Source organism: Drosophila erecta, unplaced genomic scaffold (assembly GCF_003286155.1).
Source record: "Drosophila erecta strain 14021-0224.00,06,07 unplaced genomic scaffold, DereRS2 tig00000000-arrow-pilon, whole genome shotgun sequence".
Classification (NCBI taxonomy): Eukaryota; Metazoa; Arthropoda; class Insecta; order Diptera; family Drosophilidae; genus Drosophila; species Drosophila erecta.
The window spans coordinates 4,378,394-4,404,864 of record NW_020825194.1 but is presented as its reverse complement, the minus strand read 5'-3'; the positions used below and the strand labels follow the sequence as shown (position 1 = coordinate 4,404,864).

The 26,471-nt window shown below is 44.1% G+C and overlaps 2 protein-coding genes across 2 annotated transcripts; one reads left to right on the top strand and one right to left on the bottom strand.

Moving 5' to 3' along the window:
* Position 1: 1 nt before the first annotated feature.
* LOC6554319 (116 kDa U5 small nuclear ribonucleoprotein component) lies at positions 2–3,592 on the top strand. Its single transcript, XM_026976321.1, has 7 exons — positions 2–187; positions 314–434; positions 494–1,162; positions 1,222–1,313; positions 1,374–1,565; positions 1,628–3,130; positions 3,194–3,592. Exons 2-7 carry the CDS (start codon positions 321–323, stop codon positions 3,549–3,551), a joined length of 2,928 nt encoding a protein of 975 aa, XP_026832122.1. The 5' UTR covers positions 2–187; positions 314–320; the 3' UTR covers positions 3,552–3,592.
* A 51-nt stretch (positions 3,593–3,643) lies between these two features.
* On the bottom strand, positions 3,644–25,281 carry LOC6554318 (tubulin beta chain). Its single transcript, XM_001981441.3, has 7 exons — positions 25,003–25,281; positions 10,989–11,223; positions 9,784–10,013; positions 6,312–6,479; positions 5,606–5,870; positions 3,919–4,241; positions 3,644–3,832 (listed from the first exon to the last, which is right to left on the bottom strand). The coding sequence occupies exons 1-7, from the start codon at positions 25,057–25,059 to the stop codon at positions 3,737–3,739; spliced, it is 1,374 nt and encodes a 457-aa protein (XP_001981477.2). The 5' UTR covers positions 25,060–25,281; the 3' UTR covers positions 3,644–3,736.
* Positions 25,282–26,471: the final 1,190 nt, after the last annotated feature.

Genomic DNA, 26,471 nt, shown 5'->3' with positions numbered 1-26,471 from the left:
CCATATTTGCGTTGGCAATGCCGTAGGTAATGCCGGTCTTTTAACAGCTGATTGTTTTTCGGCAAAGAAGAAGAACAGCGTGCTTGCAATCCGCGTTTTTTTGTGAAAATTGTGAATTAATTATTTATTGGCAGTTTTCTTTAATTTTAAAGAAGAAATTAGCACTCAGCAGGTGCTGTAATCTTAGGTAAGTACCTGAATATAATAAAAACAGCGTTAGTATAAGTTTGGCGACATCGCGAATGTTTTCAATTTTTTTGAGACGCCGCCGGCAAATCTTGAATGAAAGTATTAAAAAATATATATTTTGTAGAAAAACCATGGATTCCGATTTGTACGATGAGTTTGGCAACTATATTGGCCCCGATCTAGACAGCGACGAGGATGATGACCAGAGTATTTACGGGCAACCCGATGTGCAGGATGATCCAGAGGTATACGCTGGCAAAAAACCTACAAAACTGATCATTAATCCAGTATTATTCATGTAAAGGACGCCATGGACGAGGACGAGGTGGAGCCGCAGGAGGACGAGGACAAGGAGGTGACCGCCGTGGTGCTACACGAGGATAAACGCTACTATCCTTCAGCAGTTGAGGTCTATGGTCCGGATGTGGAAACCATTGTCCAGGAGGAGGATGCCCAGCCGCTGGACAAGCCGCTCATAGAGCCGGTAAAAAAGCTCAAGTTCCAGATCAAGGAGCAGGACATGCAGGAGACCACCTACGACATGGAGTTCATGGCCGATCTCATGGACACTCCACCGCTAATCCGCAACGTGGCTTTAGTTGGCCACCTGCACCACGGCAAGACCACCTTCGTTGACTGCCTCATCCGGCAGACGCATCCACAGTTTGAGACCATGGAGGAGCGCCAGCTGCGCTACACGGACACCCTGTTTACGGAACAGGAGCGCGGCTGCAGCATCAAGGCCACGCCGGTGACACTTGTCCTGCAGGATGTCAAGCAGAAGAGCTACTTGCTGAACATCTTCGACACCCCGGGGCATGTGAACTTCTCGGACGAGGCCACCGCCGCCATGCGAATGAGCGATGGTGTGGTACTGTTCATCGATGCCGCCGAGGGCGTCATGCTCAACACCGAGCGGCTGCTCAAACACGCGGTGCAAGAGCGCCAGGCTATCACCGTTTGCATAAACAAGGTAAGGGGTTCAGCCCTAAGGTGCCATTAAACTTTCTAATTGTTTTCTCTGACTCGCAGATTGATCGCCTCATCCTGGAGCTAAAATTACCGCCCCAGGACGCCTACTTCAAGCTGAAACATATTGTGGAGGAAGTCAATGGGCTGCTGAGGTGATAAAGTGCTTTATACTCAACGCTTTTTTACCTTACTAATTTATAATATTCCTAAAGCACATATGGCGCCGCAGACGACAATCTCTTAGTTTCGCCGATCCTGGGCAACGTTTGTTTCGCTAGTTCGTTGTACGGCTTTTGTTTCACTCTGAAATCCTTTGCCAAGCTGTATGCAGACACTTATGAGGGAGTGGCTTACCTGGACTTCGCCAAGCGTCTCTGGGGCGACATGTACTTCAACAGCAAAACGTAAGTGGGGCTTAATTACGCAAAGCATTTACTAATCACAGGCGTTTTTATAATTTTAATAGGCGTAAGTTTTCGAAGAAGCAGCCGCACAATTCGGCACAGCGCAGCTTTGTGGAGTTCATTCTGGAGCCCATGTATAAGTTGATAGCTCAGGTGGTTGGCGATGTGGACACCACTTTGTCGGACACTCTGGCCGAGCTGAATGTGCGCGTCTCCAAGGAGGAGATGAAGTCGAATATAAGACCACTACTGCGACTCGTCTGTAACCGTTTCATGGGCGACTGCAGCGGCTTTGTGGACATGTGTGTGGAGCACATTAAGTCCCCCTTGGAAAATGCCAAGCGTAAGGTCGACCACATTTACACTGGACCCAAGGAGGGTGACATTTACCGGGATATGATTTCATGCAACCAATACGGCACTCTGATGGTGCACAGTTCCAAGATGTATCCCAACGACGACTGTACGTTCTTCCAAGTGCTGGCGAGGATTGTCTCTGGTACTCTTCACGCTGGCCAGGAGGTGCGTGTCCTGGGAGAGAACTACACACTGCAGGATGAGGAGGACTCCCGCATACTGCAAGTGGGTCGTCTGTGGGTATTTGAGTCTCGTTACAAAGTGGAGTTAAATCGAGTACCCGCCGGAAACTGGGTGCTCATCGAAGGCATCGATCAGTGTATCGTCAAAACGTCCACCATTGTGGATATTAATGTTCCAGAAGACCTCTACATATTCCGGCCACTGAAGTTTAACACTCAGAGCATTATCAAGATTGCTGTGGAGCCAGTTAATCCATCCGAGCTTCCCAAGATGTTGGATGGCCTCCGCAAGGTGAACAAATCCTATCCACTCCTCTCGACTCGAGTAGAAGAATCTGGCGAGCATGTTATTCTGGGCACTGGCGAGCTGTACCTCGATTGTGTCATGCACGACCTGCGGAAGATGTACTCTGAGATCGACATTAAGGTGGCGGATCCCGTGGTGGCTTTCTGCGAAACAGTTGTTGAAACTAGTTCGCTGAAATGTTTTGCCGAAACCCCGAATAAGAAGAACAAAATAACCATGATCTCGGAGCCACTGGAGAAGGGACTGGCCGAGGACATTGAGAACGGAACTGTTTGCATAAACTGGAACAAAAAACGCATTGGAGAGTTCTTCCAGGTCAATTACGATTGGGATCTGCTTGCGGCGCGTTCGATTTGGGCCTTTGGTCCTGACTCCACGGGTCCAAATATCCTCGTCGACGACACTCTGCCCTCGGAAGTGGACAAGAACCTGCTGACCGCGGTTAAGGATTCGATTGTGCAGGGCTTCCAATGGGGCACGCGAGAAGGGCCGCTTTGCGAGGAGCCAATCCGTAATGTCAAGTTTAAGATTCTCGATGGTGTTATCGCCAACGAGGCGTTGCATCGAGGTGGTGGACAAATCATTCCAACAGCCCGTCGAGTTGCGTACTCGGCGTTTTTGATGGCCACCCCTCGTCTGATGGAACCGTATCTGTTTGTGGAAGTTCAGGCGCCGGCAGATTGTGTATCCGCTGTTTATACTGTGTTGGCTAGGCGCAGGTGAGTTCTATTGCTTGAGTTTCCTTAAAATTGCGCCTCTGAATTATATAATCTTTTTTACAGAGGCCATGTAACGCAGGATGCTCCCGTTTCGGGTTCTCCCATCTATACGATCAAAGCCTTCATACCCGCCATTGATTCATTTGGATTCGAGACGGATCTCCGCACGCACACCCAGGGCCAGGCCTTCTGTCTTTCGGTGTTCCATCACTGGCAGATAGTGCCCGGCGATCCCCTGGACAAGAGCATCATAATCCGGCCACTGGAGCCGCAGCAAGCATCCCATTTGGCCCGAGAGTTTATGATCAAGACGCGCCGCAGGAAAGGACTTTCCGAGGATGTGTCCATCAACAAATTCTTCGACGATCCCATGTTGCTGGAGCTGGCGCGCCAGGACGTGCTGGTCAACTACCCCCTTTAGACTCCAGCAATCAGGAAAGGCAAATAAAATATTTAGACATACTTTCGGGATTTCAATTGCGAACTTTCAAGGGAGTCGTGATTTTGTACTACATTTACTAAAAATTTATTTGAAGCCCTTTCGGGCCAAATATTTTACAAAATAGTATACAGAAAACAGCTACAGTTGTGATTGTTTCTAGGCCTTTACTCGCCATTACCGTTCTGCAGGACCTCAGACTCGTAGCCTTCCTGCTCGCCCTGCTCGTCATCGAACTCCACTTCGTCGTCGGCGGTAGCCTCCTGGAGAAGGAAACGAAATGGAATCGTTTTAAAGATGCTTTACATTTGCAGCGACGGTCTGCGCAAGGATATGGAACACTGCTCACCTGGTACTGCTGGTACTCGGATATCAGGTCGTTCATGTTGCTCTCGGCCTCGGTGAACTCCATCTCGTCCATGCCCTCGCCGGTGTACCAGTGCAGGAAGGCCTTGCGCCGGAACATGGCGGTGAACTGCTCGGAGATGCGTTTAAAGATCTCCTGGATGGCGGTCGAGTTGCCGATGAAGGTGGCGGACATCTTGAGGCCACGGGGCGGGATGTCACAGACGGCCACCTTGACGTTGTTGGGAATCCATTCGACAAAGTAGCTGCTGTTCTTGCTCTGCACGTTGTACATCTGGGTGTCCACCTCCTTCATGGACATGGGTCCTGTTAATTATTGAGCAAGCGTTAAAAAAGATGCCTTCGGGCGAGCGACAGTTCCTTCCTGTGCGCATTTACATCAAAAGGCAAGTTCGCTTTGATGCGCCGGCGGAATCCCCAAATCCCTGAATATGAAATACTAAATGGCTTCCAAGTCCTGCCTGCGCACCTGGCCACCTGCACTGGGATCTCATCTCGGTGTTGGGAATGGAAACACTGAAACAGTGAAGCAGTCCCAGGAGGTAACTAAAAAAGTTGTTTAAATTCCTGCTCGCTGGCATTTTTTCCGCACATTCTTGTGATTAATTATTTTGCAAGTATTTCTGGCAGTCGGTCGGAGACGAAAACGAATCCTGAGATGGCTGAGATGGTGCCGCCGGATCTGGGCGAGCGCTGGGCTAAGCTGGGCCGAGCAGAGCTGAGCTGAGCTGAGCTGAGCTGCGCTGGGGTGTGGGTGCAGTGCAGCCCAAGTCACGTTCGGCATGATTAGTTAGGCCTGGGGGCCGTGTCAGGCGGCGGTCGCAATTCCCCAATGGATCTTGAAAGTAAATTTCTAATTACGCGCGTTTTGCGAGTCATCAGTCAAAAGCGAGGGCGAAAGCGCGGCGCACACAAGGAATAGCAAATGAAATATTATGCGGCAGACTTTTGGGTGCCGCATCGCAGTTTATTAATTTAAGAATTAGCGCGAAAAAATGCCAGCGACCTTTTCGCTGGGCCAGACGAGGGCGGTATGCCGTGGCTAACAAATTTGCGCTACGTGCGCGTTGACGGATTGCAGCCTTTTTAGCCGCCAGCCAGGGGCATTAATCATTTTTAGTGGCGCCCATAAGTAGTAGGCCCAGTGCTCGGCTTTGGCTAATAAAATCGTCGCCAAAGCCAAGCCCCCAAGGAGTCCAAGGTGTTTGCCAGGGGCGTATGGGTGGGCTATCTTGGGGGTTTCTAAGTGCTGCTCAGATCTCAAGTGCTTTGATTGCAAAGGACAATTTTGTCCTAGTCCATTTCCAGGTAAAGATTGTTCTGGTACTACTAGTACTACTAGTTTGGTAATGCCTTTTAGAGGTTTTTAGCTGTAGAGTTTTTGCCATGTTCTAAAAACCACCCCCTTTGAGCCACCACTGGCGGCACGACTACGTGCCTGCGGGTCCGGAAAATCGGCGGACAGGTGCGCCACCGGCTGCCCATGACAAAGTGACAAAGTTGGCTGGGATAAGCCGGTGCGGGGCTCCTGAATAAATGAGCGGATAGATGAATGGATCCCTGTGTTTTCTGGCATTCTGGCATTCCGGCGTGGAAGTGTTTAGGGCTTCTTGTTAAATAACTATTTTTCTTTTCCCACCCCGGGGATTTCATCTAGCGGCTGGACTCACCCCGGAAGATGCAGGCCACGGTGAGGTAGCGTCCGTGCCGGGGATCGCAGGCGGTCATCATGTTTTTGGCATCGAACATTTGCTGGGTCAGCTCGGCCACCGTGAGGGCGCGATATTGCTGGGATCCCTTGGCGGTCAGGGGAGCGAATCCGGGCATGAAGAAGTGCAGACGCGGGAAGGGCACCATGTTCACCGCCAGCTTGCGAAGATCAGCGTTCAGCTGGCCGGGGAAGCGCAGGCAGGTGGTCACTCCGGACATTGTGACCTGGTTGGGCGAGGGTAGGCTGTATTATTGTCAAGAAAAGTGAAGTGGTATATAATGTGGGGAAGAAGAGGTGGATATATTGCTCCAGGGCTTGTTGCTGATCTGGTCGTCGTCATTCGCAACTTCATCTTAGCTACTCACGGACACTAGGTGGTTGAGATCCTGGTAGGTGGGCGAGCAGATATGCAAGCTCCGATAGCAGATGTCATACAAGGCCTCGTTGTCGATGCAGAACGTCTCATCGGTGTCCACAATTAGCTGGTGCAGCGACAACGTGGCGTTATATGGCTCCACCACCACCTCAGACACCTTTCCGCCATGGATTCCGATTGGAGAAGGAGTAGACCCCGGAGCAGGAGCAGGAGCAGGAGCAGGAGGAGGAAACGGGGGTGGGACAGACAAACAGAGGATGCATTAGATAGATTGACCAGGGGTACTCACGGAGACGAGATGGTTCAGATCGCCGTAGGTGGGCGACGATAGCTTCAGCGTGCGGAAGCAGATGTCGTAGAGAGCCTCGTTGTCAATGCAGAAGGTCTCGTCGGTGTTCTCCACCAGCTGGTGGATGGACAGCGTGGCATTGTACGGCTCCACGACAGTGTCGGATACCTGGACGCATTTGTGGTGTCGATGGAGGCAGCAGTGCGACATGCAGAAGGAGGAGCAGATACAACTTTGTTAATTAGCAATGCTATCAGCAATCAGCGGACTCACAGAGGAGCCAGTTTTAAGTACCAACATATGTGTAAATCAATTAATTAAATGGATGAGTAGTGGCATAGCTGGGCCATTGCTAAAGCTTATCCAGCTTACACTTACAGTCTTCAAAATCCATAGGAACTCTTGGGAAGTATGCATATTGTTTTCTTAGCTTCTTATTGTTAATGCAACTTTTTAAGGTTTTTATTAAAGTGGCTTTAAAGACGACTATTTTTCAAAGGCCACTTCAAACCAAGCTGAAATCTAGTTCCCTCTTGGCATTTGTTCTGGGCAGTAATCAACGATTGTCTATCTAATCCCACTTCTTTTGGCCAATCGCATTGCTGCTTGTTGAGGCAGGACATGAAAAATGCATTCTGCCAACAGGATGCAATTCGAATGCAGTGCTAACTGAATAGCAGACCCTATTAATACAGCCAGTTGTTTGTGGCTGCAACCTGCAGTTGCTAATGCCATTTTGAGCCTGGAGCGGCACTCAGGCCGAGAGTTGTTGCATAAATGCAGTTGCATGTTGCACAAACATCTGGGTGCCAGGTACTCGTATAGCCCCATTCACATTCACATTCAAATTCACATTCGCATTCGCATTCATACATGCCTGGTGTGTGTTTCGAATGCTGCAAATTGAAAATTATGTATAATCTTTGGCTTGCCCTCTATATTTGGGCAGCCAAGATGCATTGCTCGTCGGATGTTGAATGTGGCAGGGGCATGGTAAGGGATTTCATGCGGACCGGCCACTGCGAAGCATGCGACAAACTTCACTCCAGCCTCAGTTCGCCGTATGCGTAGTGTGTGCACATAAATTGTGGCAATTATTTAATGGCCGCAGCCCTAGAGCGATAACGTGCATTGCCACCCATCCTCTCGAGCTGCCTTGCACATGGAGAACTTTTGAAGAGCAGGCCTTGCCCCTCAGGACATGCCCAACTTAATACATTTACAAATCTGATTTCTTAATTACTTAGTTACTCAGCTTAAAAATAAATATAAAATTCTACGCTCGCATGTTGTGCAAAAGAGGAAATTCTGTCTACCTAGAACATATTTTTGTCTACTTTCTCTCGTATATTCTATACTTCTGAACCGATTTGATTTGCATAAGTTGATTAAATAGCAGTTTTTTGCTGTGTACACACCCACACTCGAAGCACACAACACACACCTTGTCTGCTTAGGTGGTACATGCAGTTAATACTAATGAGTTATGCTCGTACATATGCATTTTGCATTTTGCATTTTGTATTTGGTATTTGTTGCCAGCCTCACTATTTGTACACCGCCAGGACACAATATTTATCTGTGGGTGTGTGTGATTAGAAATCTGTAGGATTTACGAGCATGCATTTTGATATCCTTGCATTGTCCAAACGGCAGGTGCAAATCCCAGTGTGCGCAGCCATGGCAACCATGCGGATGCTTCAGTTCGCAAGCGACTTTCGTTAATTAATGAACGCAATTAAATACGTTAATCAAAGGCAAAAATATTGAGCATTTAAACCAACAGAGATGCCGCCTTTTTCGCGCTGATTATTCTGTGTGAATGGGCTGCATTTGCATAAATGACGCCAATCAAAGCGACAAAGGCCTTACATGGCCTATGAAAAACTATTAAATTATATACGCACATACGCGCGTTTTAAAACCGCCATAACGTGACAGGCATGTGTCAGGCCAGGCCGCAATAAAATGACCGCCGAGGCCAAAACATTGCGGTAAGCCGGCCAAAACCAGCGCGGCGCATAAATAACCGTCCGAAGGGGGCGGGGTGCTATGTATATCCGGATGGGGGCTGTACTCCACTCTCCACTCTCCGCATATTCGCATATTCCGGCATTTAAAGTTAAGCCCCTCCCCCCCAAACAGGCCCACATTTGCTGGGGGGTCGGAGGTCGGAGTGCGGAGTGCGGAGTTCAGGCAGTGGTTCAATAGTTGACCATTGGCGTTCAGCCGTGACGGTAATAAATTTAACGCAGTTCGAGTGTGTGTGCCCTCTGGGCTGCACTAAAAATTCCATAAAATTTATTGTGCACTCCGATATGCCAATAAGAACATTGTCAAATGTTAATTTCACGCCTCACGAAATCTACCTTCTCTCCGGAGTCTTGGAACTCACATTTGCCCAAGATGTATGCGAAAATCTCAATCGATTCCATTTCACTCGGCCCAATAGTAGGCGTCCTCCTAAAACTTAAAACCAGATTATAGTTTATTGGCTAAAATATACCTAGAGACATTCGGAATGGTCTTTGGGTACTTAATCCTTTTCTTGATTAAATGTGCACTAAAGTATATGTATATATGCCCCTTTCTATTTGGCTAATTAAACGACTAAAGTTTCCGTCGCATTTGATTTTAATGCCAACTGTTTAGCTATGCCATTTTTGTACTATTATTTGTTAAAGCAATGCAAAATGCTGTAATTGTTTGCCTACCAACATGACCTCCTGCCATTGGCCATTAATTGTGCACTGAATAAATTTAATTAAACGTCAAAATGTAATTAAATGCGAATAATGCAATTGAAGGCGTATCACGTGCAGCCCCTACATCTATTAATATTTCTACAACTATAATGCATATTCGGAACGCACGTGTAATATATGCAACTGGGTTAATTAAGCGCCAATTGAGGCGTGTCAAAAAAAAGAAAAGGCTGAAAGGCTGTGGAAAAAGTGCAGGCGAAGGGGAGCAGATCGATCTTGCGATTTCGAGCCACCAAATTGCATTAAAATTGCATTGCCAATTAGGCTTTGGCCGCTGCTCGTTGGCGGTGCAGCTAATTTCGCCTGCAAATTAATTAGAATAATTCGAACAAAGCTGCCCAGGCTGCGCGCAAAGCCGCCAATTGAATTTAGCGTATGAATTGCATAAATAAAATAACATTTGCGGCATACTTTCGACACACGAATATAAACGGGAGCGGCTCTCTGCGGCTTTCGCCTGCTAATTTGGCCAAAACGCGTGCAGGTGTAAAGCGCTTTTGGGTCGGCTTAGGACCGTCACCATGGCTGGTCCAAAATGGTGGTACATGCTCGATGTCAACTGCCGTTCGGCGAGGACACACCCTGATTTGCTGGCGGCATTGTGCGCGGCAGTAAGCTGATTTGGCTAAGCGGATTGCATTCGTCATGACCACAATGATAATGATATGCTGCAATGCCAGTGTAGCAAGTGGGCAGGGAGCACTTACCTTCGGCGAGGGCACCACGGAGAACGAGTTCATGATGCGATCGGGGTACTCCTCGCGAATCTTCGAGATGAGCAGTGTGCCCAGTCCGGAGCCAGTGCCTCCGCCCAGCGAGTGCGCCAGCTGGAAGCCCTGCAGGCAGTCGCAGCCCTCGGATTCCTTGCGCAGCACCTCCAGCACGGAGTCGATCAGCTCGGCGCCCTCTGTGTAGTGGCCCTTGGCCCAGTTGTTGCCTGCGAATATATAATATATAGAATACTATTCAAATGCATCTTAAACTCTCAAACTGCCGGTCTTTAAATTGGATCGCTTAACAGCTATGCTACTAAGCCAAAACTCATCAAAGTTCGCGGCGTTTGTGGGTCATTACGGAAGCCACAGCCGCAGCCACAGCGCCTGACATGTACAAAATTAATTTTCGTCGTCATCCGCAGGCCATTTTATAATTGCAATCATCATAGCCATCATGGTCACTGAGGATGAAGTGGGCCGACCGGGCGGTCCTGACCGCGGCAGAAGTATCCCACAGGCGGCTGTTAGCTGATAAGCTCCCCTGTGATAACAATGCCGTGCTCATCTTGTCAATCGGTTGGAACTTATCAAAGCAAGGATAAGGCCGCCCTCTGTGGCTGCCGTTGTCACGGATGTTGCTGCTTCCCATGCCCCTGCCCCTGCTGATGCCCCTGCTGCTGCTGCTGCTGCTGCTCCTGTTTTCGATGTTGCAACATGGCTGGTCCAGCTGCAATAACTGCCGTGGCAAAAGGATGATGGTGCGGCAGTGGACTTTGGTCGGAACAAAAGCATCCCGAAAAGCGGCAGGAAAACAAAAGCCACGTCCCTGAACACATGAGCACCACATTCGCCCATTAACGAGTGCAACGGAAATGCATTAGGAGAATGCCCAAGGAGGCAGGATACGAAACAGCAACGGTAGAACATGGGATGCCACTGTTTTCAGCGGAGTTGGGACACTTTTTGGGCTGAGCCCCATTAGGAAATTCTAGCTTATTATGAAATATAGTTACGTGTTATACGTTCCTATGTATGTTTTCTAAAAATGGCTGGTTTATACGTTGATAAGCAAATGAATGTTGCTAGTATCAACTAACAATCAAATGCTCAAAAAGAGACCACAAATGTGACGTGGAAGAGCTTGTCACTTATGGCCTGACCCACCAGGGATTATCTGCAGCTGGATTTGTACTCACCGGCTCCCGACTGGCCGTAAACGAAGTTATCCGGCCGGAAGAGCTGGCCCATCGGCGACTGGCGAACGGAGTCCATGGTGCCCGGCTCCAAGTCGATGAGCACCGCTCGCGGCACGTACTTGCCGCTGCTGGCCTCGTTGTAGTAGACATCGATACGCTCGTGCTGCAGGGCGGACTCGCCGTGGTAGTAGCCATTGGGATCGATGCCGTGCTCGTCGGAGATGATTTCCCAGAACTGCAAGTGGCACAGAGAACAATGCGATGAGCGCTACTTTAATGCCGTTTCAATAATGATTTAAGTGCATAATGGAGGCCGCCTGCTTTATGCAAATATGCGGTGGCCGCAATGAGCGCATTTGCATATGAGACCCACCGTTCGTTTCACATGACGTATGCGTGATATTTCGTGACAGCGCCCGCTGGTGTGCAATGAAATTTCGCGGGCCTCTTGCCTCCGTTTTCCTTTTCAGAAATATTATTTTACAATCAATGTGCTGTGGGTGTGGGTGTGAGTGTGCGTGTGTGCGTGTGCGTGTGTTTGTGTGTGTTGCATTGCTTTGGCAATCAATGCATATAAATATGAGTGTCCTTTTTACATGCCTCTTGCTTTTATTGCCGCCGCCATTGGAGTGCTCGTATCTGTCGTCGATTTATGCGCGTGCATATGCTGCATGACCTCATACCCCCATACCCCCCCACACTCACACACACACACCCGCACAGCGAGCACTTTACATGCCGTGAGCAATTTCTGTTGCATACTTCCATGGGCGCGCAATTTTTTCATGCCGTGTTATTTTTTTGTTGTTGTGTAACGAGCGGGAATAATTGAATCCTTTTAGGTATTTTCATACACACATACCTGCGCACAGGAATATATGTGTATTTGTATGCATGTGTACCCTCTCGATAGCGTTTCTCGATTTTATTTACACAAGAAATTCTCCAGCTCCCTTCGTGTTTGTTTTGTTTTTGGTTTCGCTCTTTATTTTTTATTGCACAATACGCTTGGCAAAACATTTCACGTTTGCTGCGCATATGAATTTCAAATTTTTAAAAATGTTTCAATCGCCCCCCCCCTTTCTCCGCTCCGCCCCACAGGTGAGTGCGTGTGGGGGTATGAAAGCAGCGGGAAAATGGAAGGAAAACGGGAGAAAATGGTGAAAAATGCTAATTGTGAGAAAATCGCAATGTGTGCGCTCGGCCTGCCACAGCTCCCATTGATCGAAATGATTTTTAATGGACTAAAAGGCAGCAGTGGCAGCGGTGGCAGCCAAGGGCCATGAATTCACTTTTATATGCGAGTATTTTTCACGCATTTATTCCATGGCTGGTAATACCGAAGGTCACTGGCAGATTGATTACTGAATATGAATTTTAATTAGTCGCACATGGCGCTGAAGATGCGACTTGCCCGTTTTCCCAAGAGCGCTATAAACTCAAGTGGCTGTCGAGAAAATGACAGCACCGAGAGAAACCCATCACCCAAATTGGCAATCAATTCGGTAGAGTCGATATCAGATCATATATCAGATCGTATCTTATCTGTGACATATCGATGCGACATATGCAAATGACATATATTGTTAAGGCTGTTGGCATGCAAAAAGGCTTTTGCTTGAATTAAAATCTTTAGGATCTCCAAAATCAAAACAAACTCATGGATTAAATATTATTAGCTATTCAAACTCAAATAAAATGGCCCGTAATTGATGTCATCAAGAATCGAATCCAACCCATTAAAAGTAAATATTATTTGCCATATTCTTTCGATGTCATGAAGTGAACACGTTGTAATTGAAATGACAGCATGAAAGCCAAATATTTTCTCCTGTGCATGAAGTAAATGTCCTGAATAATGCATGGCACCCGGTGTTTATGTCAAGCCCGGTTGTCAGACATTCCATCGAGCACTTTGAGGCACAGTCTTGCCGGGGATTCCCGGAGCATACACGCCTGCATTTGGGCCATAAATAGTTAAGTGGCTTGCGTAAAGCGTTGAAGTTTTCCCAGCAGGCGGACAAAGTAAAAAGGGCTAGGTGAAAGTTGTAAAAGTTCGAAAAATTTGATAACGGTTGATTGCACACACACAAAGAGCACAGTCGTCCTTTTTTGTACCAGCCCCCGAGCATGTGCAATGTATGTGTGCGCGTATCTGTATCTTTTTGGCATTCAGCTGTACCGAAGACACCATGCCATGCTAATCCAAGAGCCGCATAAATGTTTGCGCTGCCAGTGCGATTGTTTGGCAAAAGTTTTGCTCCTCCATTGGCTCTTAGACACGCAACAATGATAACAAGTTGCATGGCAAGGCCAAAATAGAGACAAGAAAAATCGCTGGCCAAGAAAACTTTCGCCTGGCAGTAGTAGAAGTTTTGGCCCTCACATGCTGGCTTTTGCATACATAACAAACTGGAAATATGACACTCAATTGTACGCATCGGTGGGCACTTTTGGCTTGACAATAACTTTGATTTGCATGCACAGTCCCCTTCCATGCGCCCGCATGGGAGTCCTTCGTCCTTGGTCCCTGCTCCTTGGACCCTGGGCCTGGGCACTTGTTGCCTGTGGGGAAATTCAAATGCTTTCTAGGAAGCCAATTGCAGATAAGCGCTTTTCTTTTCCGACTACTCACGCTCCGTTAGCCGCCCGTTGGCATTGAGTGAGCAGCATAATTTATTTACAAAAACTTTTGCCAGTCGATCTGCCCATCATCCGCTTGCTCCTGACAACCAAAAAGAATACACCAAAATATGAACACGACCAACGGCCATGTTTGGCAGTTTTTGAAGTGGGTAAAGTGGTCCGCGACAGGCCATCAGATTCCCATTTCGTGGAATGCCCCATGCCAAGTGGCGGTGCAGGAAAAAAAAAACAATTACGCTGCCTTCATTTGCTTAAAACTTTTCACTGGCTGCGGTCAAATTGCTTAATTACAAAATTACTTCCATGTGGCCAAGAGCAACCGAGGGAACCTGGCGAAAGCCACTTGGCCACAGGATGAAAAAAACAAAAAAAGCACCAATGATCAAATTAAAAGTAAACAAAAGAGCTGCGTGCGTTGACCAAAGCGGCGCCATTTTGCGGCGCCCGCTTTTTGTGGCTACCAAACTCCTTGGTCCAACTTGAAAGAAATCCAAAATTAAAATTCCCAAAGCGTTTGCACAAAAACCGAGACAAAAGTCAAGTGGCAAAGTCGCGATCCGCAGGAAGAAAGGAAAAAATGCGAATAAATTAATTCTGACCAGCTTTACACGGAAAATAAACCTATGCAGCTTGTATTTAATGTTTCATTTTCAGGTTAGGACACCCTATATACCCTTTATAAAAATTACATTGATTGAAGTAAGACAAGTGAGTATAATTACAACATAATTTATTATTCAAGTTAATGCTACTTGTTTTCCGCATATTTTGAAGCTATTTAATTTGTAAAATATTACCATATAATACTTTAATTTCATTTCATTTTTAATAAATAATTTTTGGCCTCTGTATCTCTGTTCGGTTCTGTTCTTCTTAGCCGCCGGCTCTAAAAAGACATTTCAGCTTGCTTTGGACAAGGATGCGAGTGGCGCAAAGCGACGGAAGTGCATGTCGCACCGGAAGTGAACGAGCGGTGGGGGCGCTGGATTTAGGGGGCGTGGCAGGGGTCGCAGCTTGCGCGGCAGCTGCGTTTGCATACTAAATTTGCTGCCGTAGCTCGCGGCTCACATAAATAATAAACAATTGCAGTAATAAATATTAAATGATGCCCAAGTTTGTCTCAAGGCGCTGAGCTTGACATGCGAAATGATGGCGCCGCACTTCGCTTCGCTATTTATTCAATTTCATGAAAATGTCCGCTGCCCAACTGAATTATGTGATTTAATTTAGATTCTTGCGTTTGGCACATACGTGAATGCACGCATTTTTTGCGAACATTTTAATTAAGTTGTCAGCAGGGTTGGAAAAAATTAAAAAAATTATCCATTGCTCTAAAATAATAATTGTTAGGTTGCCTGACATTATGCCATTTTTATTAAAATGCAATTAAAATAAATAATTAAATATCTATATATTTCAATGGGCCCACATTCAATGCCAGAAATATACAAAAAATATTATGCATTTCTAATTAACGTTCCTGTGTGAAAATCATTAAAAATCCAGCCGCAAACGTATTAACCCGCATGCCCAACTCTTATGACGTTTTCTTAACCCATTTATGCCCGCTGACAGGCGCAAAACAAACTGGAAATGCAATTCAATTTTCGGCCAACGGCATTAAGCTAATTATAAAATAATAAACAGGATTTCAGCGCATTTCGATCATTTGCAAATTTACAAATGTGCGACAAATCCGCGCGATTTGCGGCCGTACGCTTAAAATGCAAAGCGTTTGCCCAAGTTAATTTATTTTAATTTCGAAAAATCTATTTGAATATGCGCCGGATGGGGGATTGCATTCGCCATCCATTAGAGTAATGAGCTTTGGCCGGCTGAATATAACCCTTGCCATAAAACCGAAAATGCCAAAACACTCTGGAAACTTAACGGCCGCCCATCGACGAATGACACTTTGCAGCCTGCGGCCATAAACCATTCAATTCGATTCGATTCGCAGCGGGAAAAAAGAACAAAACGTATAAATCCACCATTTCTATATGGCATACATCCTCAGCGCTGGGCAGCTGGTAACTGGTAACTGCTAACTGGTAGCTGGTAGCTGGTAGCTGGTAGCTGGTAGCTGGTAACTGAAAAGTGGATACTGGATACTGGCAATTGGCAGCTGAGCTCCATCCGTCTCCAACTGCTCAAAAATGCAATTTATGTGTGCACAAGGCAAATAACGAATTGTACCCCAAACTACGTTTAATGCTCCGCCGAATGGAGCTGCAAATATAAGGATATTTTGTAATAACACTAAAAGGATCTTATCGACAGTTGACAGATATGCCACACTCGCATGTTGTCTTTATTGGCCGACGTCGTTTAGGGCCATAAAATGCTGGCACTCAGAAAAAAGGGCAACGCTTGCCTGTGGATTTTTGAAAAATGCTCCATGATATTTTCAGAGTTCCCATGACTTACTTTTTAGTCAAAAATTTTATAATAATATTAAATTCAAATGTTCCTAGCAGGATATATGCTAAAATCTTAGACATATTTTATTCAGAGTGTGAATATAGCCTACTTTTTGGGGCAGAGTCCTGCGAAATGGAGCAGCATAATTAGACTCACGTAGCCATTGCGAATGAAGCAATTGGCGATGCAGCTGCAATTTATTGCCCGGCATGCCCATACACTCATATAAAGCAGCCTCAATTTGGACGGCACGTGTGAGTTTCGAGGCGAGTTGGGTTCGCCAGAAAAATGCAATTTTTCCCCTGTAAATTACCCTTTGTACACACGCATGGTGGCTGAATTTGCAATTGCATTTATCGTCAAGTGCATCAATTTAAATGTGGCCACTAATTGTCATTATCAGTGCGTTGCGTTGCATACGCCGAGCAGTATTTTCCCAATGCAATCCAATTTTTTTTTCGGCTGCTGCAAACTGCGTTGTTTATGTTGTTTTAATTTTTATATTTTTTTAATTGCCCTTGGCATTAAAGCGCTTTTGAGTGCTGCTTTAAATTCAAGATGCCCTGCCACACTATGGTTCCTATTAAATCAACGGCCAAAGACTCTTGTCCAGCAAGGATATGCAAATATTGGTTCATTAGTATTGGTCATTCGGCTTTCGGCTTATTGTGTGGTGCCGTCTGTGTGCATAAACACACACACTCATACACCCGCATGCGACGCGCTCACACAAGGACATCGGTGACGCAGTCTAAGTGCAACATCAAATAGCTTATAATTAAAATTTCCATAACTCATACGCACTGTTGGCGGCGAGAGCATGGGTGGAAATTGAATAAATGCAACGGCTTCATTGAGCTCAAGTAATTGAGTTGCAGTAAGGTTGCCAAGATCTAATTTAGGAAACAACAGCTAAAAGTTGGCGGATACCATTACTAATAAATTATAAAGTACATGAATGATATTTTATAAAATTCTATACATGACATAACTAATGATCATCGAAGAATGGCGGCTACATTTTTCATATGGCTTTTCAATAAACCTAATACAGCTAAATACTATTAGCAAAAGTATATATTTATTTAAGAATTATTTCGTGTGCTTCCAACTTTTTAGGCCTCCCTCGCCTTTGGTAAATAATCAAACCACTGCTTTCGAGGGTTAATCCTCTGATGGCATCTGTCGTCTTGTAAGATTCCAACGGCTATGGTTCTTGAGCTTATCCCTCCTGTAGATATCAATGTATCTTGTAGATATGCGAAAGGTATAGATGTGTGTGTCAACGGTGCGTATGGCTTAATTTAACCTCCCATGCAGACACAGAGCGATGCGGCTAACAAACAATTTCAATTGAGATTTCAATAATTGTCGATTTAGATATGTAAATATTTATGGTATATTTCGTTGGTCGAACTGCTATTGACTTAACTAATGTGCACGGTGCGTCTGTGTTTGTCCATGTGTGTTGGTGTGTGTGCTGGTGCGTCTGTCTGCGGGAGTGACGTGGTGTGCATGGCCACCATGGTCTCGATTGTTTGCTGCTCCGTGGTCAAAACGAGGCAAACATGGCCCAAATCAGATATGATTTGTGCTCAGGTGTCGCTCTTATGCCATTGCTTTTAATGTTTATGCCAAAATAATGGTCATTAATGAGATGTGTTTCGATTTTCCATTTCTCAAGTCGCTTTCAAGTTGCAAAAACTCATATTTCATAGATAAATCCTTTTCAATATGTATTTATGTTGAAAGTAATCTGAGCCTTGCAATGGATTAAATGGGAAACTATAAAGTTGACTTCGAATCATCTTAAAAGATGAGGTTCTGGCCTCAGAGACAATCTCAAAACGACAAAGAGCCTGTCGGCCGAAGGGTTGCAATAATATTTGCTAATGGCCACATTTGGGGAGCAGACTCAGCCGTATGTTGTACGTTCCTGCCACAGCATGCACATAAACAACTGCCACTTGCACTCCATCATGCCACATACACTCACACACAGAACCGTGAATTTAGGCCGGTTGCCAGCGGCAAAGAGGGTAATAATAATAATAATATTTATATGGTAAGCGATATGAAGTTCATGGCTTGAAGAACACTTTGGCAAAAGCTAAATAAATAAACAGTGTCGGGCGAAAGTATTTGTGTGCTGTTAAGCGTGAGCGCATGTGGTGCTAAATGGCAAGTGGATGCCACCACCACCTGAATTGGCGGTGGAGCATCTGAGCCATCAAAGAAATTAAGACAGGTTAGATGGCAAGGCAGCGAAATGGGCAGAGGAAATCGCTGAAACTCTCAAAACAAATACGACACGATAATCCTTAAAGAACATAGCAGAAACGGTCCAAAAATTTATCCAATTTATCTGTGGCAACGTAGCTGCCACAAATATCTGCCGGGAATTTGATGTACTGCCTTTTTTTTGCCAGCGAACATTATTTTTTACGATCTGCTCTATTTGAGGTCTGGCTTTATTAAGTGCGGGACAAATAAAGCGCTGTTGGATATTAATGAATATAATACCATTACCTTGTTTTTTTGTGCCGCTTCACTATAAAAATATTTCATGTTTTTTATAATGATTGGGAAATGCAGTGGAATCAATGAAAAGGACATAAAGAACTGAGCAAACTTTCGCCCTATTAATCAATTTCGATCTACTTCTATCTCTGTCCCGCAGGACGAGTGCATTTGCAGATAAAACTTGGTCATTTTGCAGGAATATCCTATAACGATTTTTATGATTCCACAATGAAATTAATTTTTATTACCACCAAGCGTGAATTTCCCTTTGACCATTTGATCGGGCAATGCAAAACTTTTTACACAACTACCGCGCAGTGTTTTATTTTTCATTTTAATTGCCATTTTGCCATTTCGGATGCGGAATGACTGGTAATATATGTGCGAGCATAAAAAATCCAATTAATACTGTTTGTCAAATAAGCCCGAAATAAAATACAATATAAGGCAAATGCAAATACGGCAAATTGAAAAACTTGTGTGTAAAATGCGGGAATATTATGGCTGGCCGGCGATTTGAAGTCCTGCTGGTTTCTCTAAAACTAATACAGTGCAGAAAATCGCACTTAATTGGATTGCCACGAAATTGCTGAATATTCACTCGTATTGGTCGTTGGCCAGTGGAAAACAAAAATAATTGCAACACTCGTAGCTCTCAAAACATTTTGATTAATTTCGTTGCGCTAACTTGACAGACCACAAATTTAAATTATGCTTTGATATGTGTGCGCCTATCTGCACAATTTGCCAAATGTGTTGATCTAGCCATCATTATGGCCGAAAACCCGAAACCAGATTGTTGATTCAGATTCGCAATAGTTTCTCTCCCCCAGCCACCCGCATTTAGGCCAAGTTATTCGTGCGATTGCGGTTTTTGTTCGCCTAAAATGTCGAATTTCTTTTTGCAGAAATGCTCCTACTCCTCCCTACTCCTCCCTCCTCCGCCTGCCATAAATAATAAAACCGATGTTAATCTTTCAAGGACATGCAGCCGGACATATGTTTGTCCAAACAAATGCAAACAAACGCTAGTCGAGCGTGGATTTAGCAGGAGCACATGAATGATAAATATTTTGACCACATAGGTTTTTAATGAGGTTTCGCGCATTTGCTTTCGTTATTTTTGCGTTTAGTGCATGCTTTCACTTGTTGGGGCATAAGTTTTACTGCATTTTGTTGGCTAAAATATCACTGCCACAAAAATCGATCAGATAGTTTTTCGAAAATGCAGTTCTCCTACCATGTTAAAGCTGGGTTTTCATCTAAATATATATTTAATTTTCTATTAAAGCAGCAAATTTTAAGGCCATATCCTGGTAGAGCATCCTGCATTCTAAATAAGATTTTTCTCTTTGTTTATTTAGGCAATTCATTTCGTGTTTTTGGTCGCACAATTAGTCAACGCAATTTGCGCAAATAAAATAAAACGATCCAAAATGAATCGAAAAGCAGACACACGTGCAAAAGCAGAGCCAACCCAATCTTGATTATTGTTATTTCTGGTAGCTGTATTTTGTATTTTGGCTTAATTACGCCCCGCTTTGTCATAAATTTGCTGGCGTTTTGCGGTTAATATCTGCCGGCCAAATGCTTTATCTGCCGGCTTTCTCTGAAAGCCGAGGGCGTGTGTAAAATATTTCTGCCTTCTTATCGAAAAGACAGCAATTTGTAGTTCGCATAGCCGGCAAATCCAATTGCATAAATAATTCCCGTGGCCGAACTGGCGAGAACTCGGCGTGTGTAAAACGCATTGCCAGCTGCTTTATTGTATTATTAATTTTTTCTTAAATACCAGATTACAACGGACCAACATATTTCATGGCTGGGCGTTATCTGCCGTCGTGCAGGGCTCGTTGGCAGTGTAATGCGCAATAATTACAATTTGCGGCTTGCAATTTCAATAATATAAAATTACCAAAGTAATTGAAAAACTGAAAGGCTGCAAAAAAACAAAAAAAAAAAAAAAAAATTTGAGCCTGAGAGCGAGCGAGCAAAACAATTGCTCGAATAACAATGGTAATGAAACATATGCCCCAACTCCCTGGCAATCCAACTCCACTTACCATATGCAATTTGCACTTTTGCCCGAGAACTGGCTGTCTGAATGGCGTTAAGAGCAGCATGAGATATTAATGAGCAAAAGAGCGGAATGCTTTTTAAAAGTGTTAAATAAATAACAAATGGCCATTTGCCGGACTGCCTGACTGGCCATGTGGGCATACGCCCCATTGTTGGCCTGGTCAACCTGTCGGCTCAGAGGGAGCAAGCGGCTTACAGGTGCCCACAAAGGCAGGAGCAGCACTTGGGCTTCCATTTCGGCCATGTTCGGCTTGGTTTGGTGTCCTCGGAGGAGTGCAAACATATATTGCACAGGGAAAGTGTATAAACCAAATGATTGGTCAGCTTCCACTTTAAGTTGGGCAGCTCAACTAATGAATTTGTGGACCATTGCTGCAGAAAAGGGTAAGCTAACAAAATTTGTCCATTTCCAGATATGTATATAGTATGTTGTTTAGTTGCAAGAGATTTATAAAATATTTTTGGGAATACTTATTATAGCTGAAGACAATGATATTTGAATTGTTTTTAATTTGTATTATAATCCTAATCCGATTAAGACCGCTTTTATTGTGAAATTGCATGTTTGCTTAGCAAAAGGGTGAAGATGAGCTGACAATACGAAACGAATGCTATTATGTTTTTTTCCCCCTCACATTTTCCTAATATTTATGCGCAGTTTCTTTTTTGTGATTTCGCCTTTGTTCATCAATTTGCATGCACATGTTCAAAGCAAAGCGTAACTGAGCAAAAATATATACATAAATAAGTAATTTTTATATTCCATCAAGCCAGCAGCTACGCAAATGGCGGGGAAGTGGGTGCCAGTGTGTGCGAGTGTGTGTGTGGTGTGTGGAAAATATTTATAAAAATTCCCTTTTGTTTATTTATAATCAGTTTGTGCAGCGGAGCAGAGCGTCGACTGTGCCCTTACACCTGCCACGCCTCCGGCCTTCTTTTCCATTTCCATTTTCTATTGCATACTGCTAGGCGCAAGGACGCTGTGCGCTAGCAGCTGCAAAAAGGGGTGTTGGTGTGTGAGTGCGGCTCATTTGGTATGCATAAACGCATTTTTATGTAAATTGAAAAATATTTCGCCGGCGAAAAAAGTGGGATGTTTTAACCCTTGGTGGTACTTCTCCATCGACACTCTTCCCAGTTTTTTCCCCTTCGATTATTTTGCTGAAGTTATTGTTGGCCATGGCCCTCGTCTAAGAGCCATAATGAAATCGGTCCACATAAGTGCAATCTTCGATTGCTAATCAACATTCATTGATTGCGAAAACCCAGTAAGACTGAACGTAGAAATACAATTTGCAAGTGCAGTATACATCACCATTTTGTCGAAGGCAACGCGCTGAACTGAATGGAAGATGCCAACTAAGTTAGCGATGGCTTGTTTATCCAGGTCCACCCATCAGCATCGGAGTATGTATATGCAATGCCGCATGAAAATTGCATTTGCATACGAGCGAGGGCATTACCTATGACGTGCCAAAGCCGTAATGCCGGGCCATAATGTAATCCGACCGATTCCCCAGTTACCCGGCTCGATATCGGGTAACCATAAAGAAATTACTGCTGCCAGCGAGCGTCATCGATAATTCAATTTTGTGCATTATTTTGGCGCTGCTCGATGATGCCCTACCATTATGGGCCAAACAAACGTATCCTGGGGCGGAGTAGACGGGTGTGCCAGCATGCCACATTGGCTCAAAGGAGCCGTTGCAGCCTGTCTTATTCCACTCTTTAATTTTATTGTCTGTTCTTGCCTGGCTTTCTCCGTTTTCCCCGATTTCCCCGTTTTCTCCGCTTTCTATGTGCTCCTCGTCTATAAATTTCATCCGCACTTTCCCCGCCATGGTGGCACAACGCTTTTCCTTCGGCTTTATGCCATGCCGTAAATAGATTTTCCTTGTTATTGTTCACAAAATGATTTAGGGAAAATTAGGTTTATGTAAATAATGAAGAAAAAGAAAAACGAACTCTCGCTGCAGGCCAAAATATCCTTGGATAGATGCCTTTGCCTCGCCTGATACATATGTGATCAATTTCGGGTGTTGGCAAAGGGAAAGCCGGAAGACGCTTTCGACGGCATTTTGCAATATTAAACCGAAGCCAAGAAAATGGCTTAAATAGCAGTCTGCCTTAAAATCGAATTCAATTCAATTCAATGAAAACATTATGTGTACAAAACATGCATACGCTGCCAGGATTTCAATTGTTAAGCTCTGTTTTTATAATTACAATCCTTTCTGTTTGCAAACCATTCATGTGTGAATAAGCTCTGCTCTTAATGTGTAATCAATCTGTTATGTTTTTTTATTTGCTTATTGGCCTTTATCAGCGGAGCAATTAGTTTTGAAAATTTATTTAAAAATCACATTCACCATTTACGCCATACACCATTGTGCACACTGTTTTGCCATGTAGGCAGTTTTGCACATTTATTATTTGTTTATTCTAGGCTGCAACAATATTTCATACTGACAGCCAATTAATCAGAAAAGGACATTCAATTAAGGCACAAAATCGGGCAGTGAATAAAAAAGCGCATGAATAGGACAAGCAACAAAATATGTTCGCCATTATTATATTCAAATTTAATGCACCAACAAACAAGTTTTATGCCATCTATAAAGATTCGATAAGCGCAAATTGCATAAATAATCGTATTTATTTTTTAGCTGCACAATACCCATAACAATGCCCGCAAAATATGGATGTAATAATGCTCTGATTCGGGGGCGTACAAAATCGGATGGGGGCTTATCCCGGAAAAGTGCGTTCTAATTAACTGCAAAGGCAGTGGTGAAAACACGAAAAAAAGTGCTTGAAAATATGTGGAAATGTGTTTGCATAAAACTGAAGAGGAAAAGCGAGCAACGCGAGAGAAAAGAGAAACGGTCAGAGAAAACTGCTCTGGGAAACGCCGGGAAAAAGACAAAACAAAAAAGAAATAAGCATTTTACTTGTAAATACAAAAAATTGTGTCAAACGTCAACGACTTTTTGTAGCTGGATTTTCATGACGCGGCAAATTGTGCGAGTTAATGTTAATGCGCTGAATTAGCTTAGAATGGGCGATGTTTTCATTTCCACTCATCTAATTGCCCACAAACATGCTCCCGCTTTTCAACTCAAAAATACCAGAACACACTATGTAATTGCTATTTTCGGCGCAACCCATATCAGTTTTTAGTTTCGAGTACTTATGTTTAAAGTTGTGTACACAAGCCCACTGATTACAGGCCGCCGATAGTGAAAATAGCGCACTCATAAGGCCGCCACTCTGTCATAGTCAGCCATGAGTCAGATACATCGGTTCAAGATACAGATATTATTTACAAGCTCCGCTGCCGCAATTAGACGTACACACGAAACCTTCTGCTATTGAGGGACGGGTTCTTTATGACTGTAAGATCAGCCAACTGTGCGAGGGCAAACCTCATAAAAGGCCCATGAAAAGTACTAGTTTACAGAACCAGTTAGCTATATTCATTGCCCAAAAGACGGAAGTTTCGGAGAAACCTTCGAGCCAGTTTCTAAATGCCACTAACAGGGCACTAAGCTGCCGTAGTTTACCCTAAGTTCCCGCCAGAAATACTTGGTTCACAGATCAGATTTCTGGAATGTGAAACCTCCAGGTACACAGAAAAAATAATCTATAGCACCAAATAAATGAATAAGATCTCCAACTTAATTTATAAACACTAACTGCTCTTTTTATAGTAAATACTCTATTACTAAGGTAAATACTCTATTATGATTAAATAATCATATAAAGTTCATTCATGTTCCGCAAACTACTTTTCCACATTTCTTTCTGTGTAGATTTGCATAGCCGGCTGATCACAAGCTCTTCAGTGAGCGGCGAGCTAATTGTTTACACCTGACTGAGGAGATTTTGCTTAGTTTGCGAGCGGATTTCTGGGTTTAATTGACTGCGCTATGCGGCGAGTCCAAGGCAATTTGAATGCGATACTTCGAGGTGGCTGATACTCGTATCTTGCGAGCGATAAGATAAGTGCCAAGTTCGTTAGGTTTCTCCAATTTTTTGCAGTTTTATAGTTTACCGAAGTGGCAAAATAATCTATGCCACCCCCAAGCCCCCAGTCCCCTCACCCCTCCCATTTGAATTGTTGCCCACTCAAAACAAAACGTGAAAAGCCACGAAAAAGAGAGAGAGAGAGAGGGAGCAGGAGAGAGATTGAGAGAAGAAAGTCGCAGAGAGAGGCGAAAAGCGCTCTTTCTACTTTTCCCCCTGTTTTATAATTAAACATGTGAGGTTAGGATAGCGAAAAGTGGCCAGAAAATAGAGCAAAGGTCTGCGATGCGAACACCGATGGAATATCAATTATACGCACCTTCGAACCGATCTGATTGCCGCACTGGCCCGCCTGCAGATGCACAATTTCCCTCATTTCGCAATTGAACTAGTAACTTTGTCAGCCAAACCAAACTGAATTGAACACACTGACGCACACACGCACTATCAGCAATTATCAGCCACTATGTCAATCTGAATGGCGAATCTGAATCACAATCGGTCACGCATTCGGTTGAATCCGTGGAGAGTCGGAGGAGAGCTTTTCGGGAGCAGAACGATCGACGCGCGTTCGCTTTGAGAATCCAACGTGAACTGAATGAATGGCGAGAGACCGCGACCCGTGGGGAATTAGTACTCAACGGTTAAAGGGGGCCGCACTAGTTGTCCACTCGGAGAAATACATATGAACAAATATCTTCACAAAAGGCGTGATAACAAATGATAAAACAATGGTTTCCAATCCTAAAACCATAAATATAGTTACCTAAAGGTAATTTTGGGTATAAGCTTATATAGAGTCATGCGAATTATATTTTTGGTGATATTTTGAATTTGTATATTTAATAAAAAACTATTTTCACAAATGGCATGATTACAAATGATAAAACAGTGGCTTGCATCTACAAGCCATATAAATAGTTACCTTAAAAGTCTTTTGTAATTTTCGGTATAAGCTTATATTGAGTCATGCGAACTAAATTTTTGGTATTATTTTGAATCTTTATATACAATAGAAATGAATTCCAATTCTTTGAAGTTTGTTTTAAAGTAACTGGTATTCCTAAAAATTATTCAATTGTTATAATAGTGCTGCTATTATCTTGGGCACAGCTGTGTATACATTTTTAGAGTCCCATTTAAACAGGTTTATATTATTAAACAGGTTATTGTTTTCATTTACAGATCAAGCATTTGTTTTACAACAATTGCCAAAAATTCTTACAAAATGTAAAGAGTATTGAGTAAGAAAATGCTTGATGGTACAGTTTAAGACAACGGTTCCTAAAAATAGAAAAATAAAAAAAGTCTGTTGGTAAAGTAGTGAGTAACAGAACCATTTATTCATGCTGAGATCCTCTTCATTAGTGATAATATTTATTTGAATTACGATCCCAAAATGAGAGCACATCTTCGCTGATTTCTCCCAGTGCAGAGAGCGCGAAGAGCAGAGGTCGTAAATACATTGGTTTAAGTAAATTGTGGGACAGAGCAAGATATTTTCACCAGCAGCGTGTTTTGTGTTCCCGCTTTTCCCCCTTTTTCTTATGATTTTTACCGGCGAGGCGCCAGCACTGCATTTTTTCTCTCTCAGAAATCTCAGAGAAAAGAGACAGAGAGAAAGAAGAGAGTCGAAGAATGAGGTGACAGCACGTGAGTCTAAGGTGCAAAGAGCGCCACATTCTACATTCTACATCTGCCTTCTTCAATCCGAGATTGTAGAATGTCAATCAAACGAATCCACTTGATTAATTGGACGCGATTTATAAACAGAAAAATCTAGGTTAT